The 8,869-nt window shown below is 33.3% G+C and overlaps 1 protein-coding gene across 2 annotated transcripts; it reads right to left on the bottom strand.

Annotated features, from left to right (window-relative positions):
- Positions 1 to 5,441: 5,441 nt before the first annotated feature.
- Positions 5,442 to 7,794, bottom strand: LOC114170041 (NAC transcription factor 56-like). 2 transcript variants are annotated; one of them, XM_028055509.1, is made up of 4 exons: positions 7,396 to 7,794; positions 6,747 to 7,048; positions 5,922 to 6,493; positions 5,442 to 5,751 (listed from the first exon to the last, which is right to left on the bottom strand). In XM_028055509.1, the coding sequence occupies exons 1-4, from the start codon at positions 7,583 to 7,585 to the stop codon at positions 5,748 to 5,750; spliced, it is 1,068 nt and encodes a 355-aa protein (XP_027911310.1). In that variant the 5' UTR covers positions 7,586 to 7,794; the 3' UTR covers positions 5,442 to 5,747. The 2 variants fall into 2 exon arrangements, with proteins under 2 accessions (XP_027911310.1, XP_027911309.1); XM_028055508.1 differs by having other exon boundaries at positions 5,442 to 6,493.
- Between the last annotated feature and the right edge of the window lie 1,075 nt (positions 7,795 to 8,869).

Here is an 8,869-nt window from a genome sequence, read left to right as displayed (position 1 = left end):
GGAGGCAAAAAAAAAAGGAGAAAAGGTGAGGAGATATTGAACATTTTTGAACTACTAGTTGCTTCTTTTTTTATTTATTTTTGTCAATTATTATTATTATTATTTTAAATCATTAAAAAATATTTTTTTCCCATTTCTTTAGTGTCTGTTCAACCGCTCGCATCGCATGACACCCACTTAGACTTTGGTTCATTTTTTTCTAAAATGTATATATCAATCTAAGAATAATAAATAGTTTTCTTTGTTTACTCTTTAATATCTATTTGGTTGGTCACGCCGTAGTGACATTCACATTCACTTTTAAATAACTTTAAAAAATTATGAAAAATTATAAAAGATAAAAAAAATCAAAGATTAAAAAAAAAGAACTTATTTTCAATGTCTGTTTGGCCGCTTGCGTCGCGTGACATCAATATTAAAATAATACTAAAAATTTAAATAAAAAGGTTTTCAAAATTATTAAAAAAATTAAATCACTTTTCAAATATTGTTCCAAATAGTTGTTCATAAAGAACTACGTAACCCTGATTCTCCATTGTAAATGGAGATACGTAGGAGCAAGGATTAATCCTTGTCGGGCTCAGAAAACCAAAAAAAAATGTTTTTGTTTCTTTTGTACATCCTTTTATATTATTTTTTGGGAAAATTAAATATTTTGAAAAACCACATAACTTTTGCACATTTAATTAAAGGTACCGTCGTAGGACGGGCGTTGTGGGGTGCTAATACCTTCCCCACGCGCAACCGACTCCCGGATCCTAAATTTGGTTTTTCGCAGACCTTGCTTTTTTTTTTATGGTTTTTCATAGTTTCCTATAATAACTATGGTGGCGACTCCAAACTCTCTATTTTTGCAAATTTCATTTTTTGGTTCGTCGTCCCATCGTGATTTCGGTTGCAACAAATACGTTTTAATCACTATTTCATTCACCATTTTTAATTGCATTTTGAATCTACCAAGAAACTCCCCCTATCTATGTTAAACTGAAACCTTTGATTGAGAACAGTGGTCACTAGGAGACAACCTTGGAAGAACTCCTCGTACTACATTTTAAATTGTTTATTTGATTGGGTACGACATTGGTCACATGTGGCATTATCTTTGCAAGTTTCTTTGCAAGTTTTTTGTTGATATTGATTTGTTATCTGATTTTCCTAATCAAATTTTGGTGGAAATGCCAATATTTCCTTTATTGCTAGTGTGGACTATGAGAAATTGACTCTATTTTGTTCAACTTGTAAAATGATTGGTCATTAGTTATCTAATTGTAGACGATTACAGCAGGATATCAATGTTATTTCTGGTGGGGAGATAATAGTTGGAACAAAAATACAACACCATTATCGTCCTAAGGTTGTTAGTGCACACATGGAATTAAGGGCTCTTTAGCCCAACTTGTGGTGGATTCTGTTCCTGTGGTGGATGATGACTATTTCACAACAATCATTTCCCAGCAAGTGCACTGGTGCGTAGTAGTATCAATAAGTGCCGAATCCACAAGGATTTAACAAGTATATTGATAATTAGTTTTTGGGTTTTTCTGGTTTGTGATAAAGAGTGCATGAAAAAATAGATAGTAGTAATTAGATTAAGTGGAGTAAGGGCTATGAATTGATTTCATCTCATCTTCTTCTACTACATCCCTACCATCTTGTTAACTTACAATGCAAATCATTCAATGTCCTCAAACCATCTTCATTTGCATCTTCTTTGTTTTTATCCATAACACTTTATATCCATTCACACCATTCTAGTTTGATCTAAAAATACAAAAATAATATTAATTGGAAAGAAATCCATGAATATTTAATTGGTATTCATATCAAAAGTCAATCCAGTAAGTTAACCATATTTTAAAATTGATCCACAATATAAACTGATTGTACATCAACTTTGTGTTAATTGTGGAATATTGAATTTAAACAATCTAATTTAGATTGAAAAGCAATTGTTTGGTAATCCTATTTTCAAAGAATATATGGTGAGTTGATTTAGTTCACTAAAAAAATACATTAAACAATTATAGAAACAAAATTCACAAGAAACAAAACTTATCAACTTATAAAATCTCATTCAATACTTTAAATCATATTTTTTTTATTATTTATCAAATTTTAAAGTCATCGACTTTAACAATTTAATTTTTAAATTATTTAAAGTGTATTATTTTACCTTGCCTCATGGTTCAACTCTTTTTCCTCTAATGAAATAATTAAGAAATATTATTTATTATATTTAATTCTTTATTACCCTCATTTCTCTAATTTGTGTTGTTCCTACCACATCCAATAGTCTCATATCGGTTAATCGAGCCCAAAGGCAGTTTGAATACTCATTCCTCCTTTCCACCCTATGAGGCGCATTCTAAGAACAAGTTGTGATGGAGAATAGGATCCAAAGAGGAAAATACCTCGATGAGGGGTGATTGACCCTAACAATGTCACTCGGCAGACTTGGGATTGAACCATTGTCGCCCACCATGAGGCTTGTCTTTTACAGACAAAATTGTAACGAAGCACAGAATTCAAAGCGGACAATACCTTAGATGAAGGGTGATTGAATCTAAAAATGTCACTTGGTAGGCTTGGGATCGAAACATTGACGTCCACTGTGAGGCCAATAACAAGGTTCTAAAATGAACAATCTATCCCTTAAGTGCTCCATTGGGGATGAACAGTCATCCCCCTTAGACCTCAACTAAAGGGATTATGTTTCTATGACATCCAATGGTTTCACATCACTTATGAGTTGAGGCGAAAGGCAGTTTAAATATTCTTTTCTTCTTCCACCCTTTGAGGTGCCTTTTAAGGATAAACCCGTGATGGAGCACATGCTCCAAAGTAGTCAATACCTCAGATGAGACACTAGTACAAGGAGGAGATTTTGTCACGGTTATTTTGGCTTTTTTATCGCGCGTTCATAACTGAGGCATATCCTGGCGAGGTAAAAAAGGGAGAGGTTTATACCTGGTTTATAACCAAGGTATATATGAAGATTATTGCATCAAATCTTACTTTAATTAAGACCTAATGGACATCAAAAATTAAAAAAAAATTTACTATTTAGTTCGTGTTCTTTCATCTCCTCCAAGTACATTTCCTCCACAATTGGCTTCCAAAGTTGAACTCGAGCATTTATGAACCAATTTGAAACTGGTTCCATTTCCAATTTTCAGTACCTAAAACCCAAATTTTAATAATCTTTATAATGTTAAAAGGAGAAACTTTTACACAATTGTTGAGTAGAAGTGGTGTTACCTGGCTCTTGGTAAACGTTGTTTGTTTTGCAAGCATGTGTTTGTTGGAGTCCTTAGGTAGCTGAAACTAGATAAGTCTATTCAAAACAAAAACCATGGAAATGGAAATGAAAAGTTTGAAAGATTGAATTTTGAAAGTGCTTACGGGTGGAGAAAGTGTTCAAAGAGCCAAGCACGTAAGACAAAACCCTAGCACAACGCCTCTATCTACATACCGTTCAATCCCGCAACAATGGAGGTGGCCCAGCAACACCCTGTTCGACGGCCAAACGACGGTGGAGGGGTGGTTGGCGTAGGGAGTAGTGGAGAAACTGGCGCGTGCGCGTTTCACGTTGCAAACAAGCTCCATGTGCCTCTGTTAAAACTAACACGCGGCATATTCTCTTATAAATTAATATAAAAAAATGCAGTTTTTGGAAAAATACTGCAACTTAATGGCCTTGGGTTATATCTGACCGAAGCAGAATTTCTTTCATGCCTTAATTTAGTGGGACCTGAGGCGCAAACATATGTGATCATTTTAAAATATTTAAAATAGCGGGAATTTTAAGAAAATTGTGATTGATCTGCCTCAATTTTGATTATAACCGAGGCATAATACCTATTCTGCCTTGATTTTAAATAGACCTGAGGCATAAAAGTTCACTTAAATTACAAAAATATCACCGCGTCATGATATTCCTCGTTTGCGCCAGAACCGAAGCATATAGGGTGTTGTCAAAACTTAAAACTGCACTAGTAAGGAGTGATTGACCCTAACAATGACAATTGACACAATTATGATGGATCACTAGCTCCAAAGTCGATAATATTTAGTGTAAAGTCAATGTCACCAAATTGTTATATATATATATATATATATATATATATATATATATATTAACATTTAGGTTTAATTAGTCTGATGATACATACTCTCACTCAGATGTATCAATTTGGTACCCACTTTTAAAAAGGTGTCAATCGAGTCTCAACTTTTGAAAAAATGTATCAATTAGCTCATTTTTAGAAAAAAAATTATTAACACCATTAATTTTATTTATGACTTTTACCACTAAATTTTAATATAAATATCAATACTTAATTTTGTAAGTATTTTAAATATCAATACCGTTAACGGTGTTAATAATTTTTGTTTGAAAAAAACCTAATTAAGGCATTTTTTCAAGAGTTGATACTCAACTAACATATTTTTAAAAACGGATACTAAAGTAATACATTCAAACAAAAGTAGATATCATTGTACTAATTAAACATAACATTTAAAAGTTTACATTTTACATGCCTACGGGCATCAATGGCGATGCACGATGCCAATGCCCGATTTAGAAAGAATAAAATATGGGGAAGAAAGTTATATAGCATAAGAGCCAATTTCTATTAATGATCACGTGTAATCATAGCATCACAATGCCACGAAAATTTAATAACGTTAAGAATATAAACAAAAAGGAAAAAAATTGAATTTGACAATGTGCATCAACATTATCGACTTAAATCATAAGCATGGATGACACATGATCCACCGATAATACCATCATGAGTATTAATTAAATAAATAGGAAATAGCATAGTTATTGTCACAATAACTTATGAATCTTCCTGACCTTTTTTTATTACTATGATATACTACTTTTACCAACCAGAAAATCAGATATAGAAAAAGGTTAATATCATGAGATAGAATACAAGTCATGACAAACATTTCGTTTTCAAAGAGTGTGATCATCTGGGACAAAATTCAGAACCCTTCTTTCATAACTGGGGTATCAATCTAAAAAGTCTCAAACACAAGATTGCAGTTGCACACATTATTTAATAAAAATAAATATTTGTTTTGGTACAAGACGGGCCCCTATATCATACAAGAAGACAGAGGCAGTGAAAATTATTGTTTATAAAAAACAAAATAATATTGCATACTTTTTTGTTTCCTTGTGTATGGATACACATTCTACCTAACCTGCTTTAGATGCCAAAATCATTCAGGCCAAATGATAGAGATATTTACAATGCTAATCAACAGCCATCTAGGTTATACCTAGGTTACATGCAAAGACGTGACACAAAATCTCTTTCAGTTCTGTTCGCTTAACAATTTAATTAGTCATACATAATAAACAAATAAAAATTAGATAAACATCAAGCATGAACTAGATATAGAAACACATATATATATATATATATTTAAACTCTTGCATCAATATATTTCATTCTGAAGTATATGTTCTACATTCTTCAGTTGTATCTTAGAGCAAAGTATACATATAAATATAAATATAAATGGCCAACTCTTTTTTCTTACCCTCTTGAAATTTTGTACACAAAGAGCACCCTTCTTTTGTTTCTTTACACACCAATATAAAACAAGCAAATATGTCTCTATATCTATCTCTATATCTCTATCCTATCATTCTATATGAATCTATATATAAAACTAAGTACCATGTGGCTCACTCCCTCACCTCATGTGATATTAATTACCTGGAGCTACCTGCAAATAGTTGAAGGAAAACATTGATTAGAGAGTACTCTAACGTTCTTCAATTTTCCTAAGACAATTAAACCACAATTGAGGATTCCTTGCCACACCATAGTTGAGCTCCTCCTTGTGCATTCATTATAATTATGATATCATATATCCGAAAGAGGAGTTAGCCGTACCAATTAGTCCCTTGTATTTGGTATTGTGTCCTAAGTAACCCATCTCCCATAGACCCTATTTGAGGCAATGAAGGTGTTTGTGGGAGCTGGTTAAGCAGAGTAGCAAAGGAGCCAGGAGAAGCATTGTTGTCTTCTTCAGTCCTCACAACACTCACATTACCATTATTGTCCAAATTGAAGTGTTTTTGATCAGTGTCGTGGTTCCAGTTATAGAGTGTTGAGAGTGTTCTTTTGGAGGCTGAAGCGTTGTTTGAAAGGGCAAAAGGAAGGTGATCTGGCTTGGAGTTTGAAGTGCCAAAGTGAGATGGCATGGCACTTGTAGTAGTGCTGATTCCATTCACACCATTGCCTATAACCACCCCTTCTAACGTGTTTCTGTCATTTTCCAACAATGCACCACTGTAGCTGGTAGACATCTTTGAAAGGTGAAATCTCGCATTCATGTGGCCCACGTTCATGGAAGAAGGTACTTCTCCAATCATGTCATCCATGGAATCATCCCTCTCATGCTCCATAGCTGACCTTTGTGTGTTCCCCTTCTTGTAGATCCGGCACAACACCCAATCATCCAGCTACAAATCCATGCACCAATTCATGTTAAATATTAAATACTTTCATCTCATCTTGTTGTGCTTTTTTTCTTTCTTATAAACACTTCTTCACTCAGAAAGTGTGATTCATGCTTCAACAATGTGGTTTTATTTATTATTTTAATATATCCTAACTTTTAATGAGGAGAGGGTCTAGTGGGGGAAAAAGTGATGTGCATGATGTGCTGAAAAGCGAAGCAGAACAAAGGTATCTTTTACATGAAAAAAGGTTTACCCTTAGGGAGTTTTTCTTGTGGCCCAAGTCACACCCAGGTGGTCTGTTGTTAGGCTTGGTTTCAGCGAGACGATACTCATGCATGATCCAATCGGTTTTCACCCCTTTTGGTGGCTTTCCTCCGTAGAAAACCAAAGATTTCTTCACACCAACCTTTTGAGTTCCACTGCATATGGGTTTATCTGTGCCCGTCGCCTTCCAGTACCCTGAAGTTGCAGCCCTGTTTGGCCTCGCGCCATTTGGGTACTTCCTATCTCTCGGACTGAAAAAGTACCACTCTTCCTCCCCAAACGATGCCTTAGCTGCATAACCAAATGCAAACAAAAAAGTATGAGCAAAAACCAAGGAAAACAACAAAAAAATGAAAAACTAATAACACCCATTTCATTTTTCATCCAAATTAAATTATAATACAAAAGATTTTCTTATTCCACTTGGTGAGGTCATCTATGTGAATACACTCACACCCAGATAAAAATCAGAAGTGTGGATCATGCAGTTTAATATATTAAAATCCAAAATCGTAATACAAAATGAAGAGTTATGTAGAAATTACGGTTGATGAGTGTAAACATCCAAAATCATGATACTGTGAGCAACAAATAGAGTTTAAAGATTGCGATTTGTAAGGGTAAAATTGGAGACAAACCTGGTAATTCCCATGGATCAAACTTGTAGAGATCAACATCAGCGATGATTGAAACAGGGAGAGGAACAGAATCAACTTTCTTCTTGAGGTAGTGAACCACGAGCTCTTCGTCTGTGGGGTGGAACCGAAACCCGGGTGGGAGGTTCGGTTGTTGTTGTGAACTCGTTGACGAGTCTTCGGTGCTATCCATGGTTATTTACCGAGGTTGTTCAGCACTATGTTGGGTTCCAATGGTTGTGCTTGTAGTTGTTGTTGTGGGTTTGGCTTCACACAAGAAGAAAACACACATCTTTCACTAGAAGATGATGATGATGATGATGATATGTATGTAGCTTTATTTACCATCCAAAGTCAAGGTGAAGGCCATGATCTTATGTGGCTGTGGGAAATGGAAATGATCGCCTACGAACACCTCCAATGTTGCACTTAATACATGCATGTGGGTGTGTGAAAGATTCCATGACTCATCGGAGGGGCATATGGGTCTTTTGAGAGTTTTTGATGTAGAATCTCATTCATGAATTTAAGAGAATATAATAAAAATTAAAACAAATAAGTTTTGAGGGTTTAGTAAATATTTATGACAGGGTACATAAGTTTAGATATACATTTAATCACTAAAGGACTCTAAGCTTATGCTTGATTTACTTTTAAACATGACTTTGGATTTAAGTGTTGTGCATGAAAACAAAATCTTCAGAGAATTGATAAAAAATAATTAAAATAAATATTTTGTTTTGTGAAAAAAAATTAAAATAAAAATTTAAAAAGTAATGTGTATTATAAGAGAACAAATAAAATTACCTGTTAGAAGTCAAAACATTAAATAATAACTTAACTTGAAATATTGTTTGCATTTAACTAAATACAAAATTATTCTTTGATTTTTAAAATTGTTTTTTGTAAATTTAAAAACTTTATATTTTTTTTGTAGTATATAGGCACCGTTAAAAGAATTAAAGTAAATATAAATTTAAAAGTAGTTAATATAAAAGTCAATAATTTTTTTATAAAAAAAAGGTATGTAAACATATTCATCAAATTCGTGGCTCAGATGTCAGAAGTATATTTTTATACAATACACTTTGAATTTTGATTGAGTTGAATCTAATTTTCTTTACGGAATTCATTTCCAAAAAAACAAAAATTATATATGATAAGATAAATGTATAAAATTGTTTTACATTACCATCAACCTATCTATTTCAAATTATAATCAGATAATAATGCATAAAAGCACACTATTAACAAATATACTATAGTTCTTTGTAAATATATTTGAAGAATTAAAAAGTCGAATAACCAATATATTCAGATGATAGGATTCAAGTTATTGACCTAGTGTTGTTGAAAAGAAAAAGAAAATAAAGCTATGGACTTAATGAAGGAAAAGGAGTGCGGTTGCAAAAGAAAGAGTTGGGTGGAATAACACACGAATACACCAACAGGAAGTTCGGCCGTTGAGAGAACGACA

The sequence above is a fragment of the Vigna unguiculata genome, chromosome 11, assembly GCF_004118075.2.
Source record: "Vigna unguiculata cultivar IT97K-499-35 chromosome 11, ASM411807v1, whole genome shotgun sequence".
Classification (NCBI taxonomy): Eukaryota; Viridiplantae; Streptophyta; class Magnoliopsida; order Fabales; family Fabaceae; genus Vigna; species Vigna unguiculata.
This window is presented reverse-complemented; position numbering and strand designations above follow the sequence as displayed.

Excerpts from the sequence above, each read along its gene's own strand:
- LOC114170041 (XM_028055508.1), bottom strand. The coding sequence starts at position 7,585 with ATGGATAGCACCGAAGACTCGTCAACGAGTTCACAACAACAACCGAAC. Across the intron at positions 7,049-7,395 it reads TGATCCATGGGAATTACCAG|CTAAGGCATCGTTTGGGGAG; the intron begins GTTTGTCTCCAA and ends TTGGTTATGCAG. Across the intron at positions 6,494-6,746 it reads ACAAGAAAAACTCCCTAAGG|CTGGATGATTGGGTGTTGTG; the intron begins GTAAACCTTTTT and ends ATGGATTTGTAG.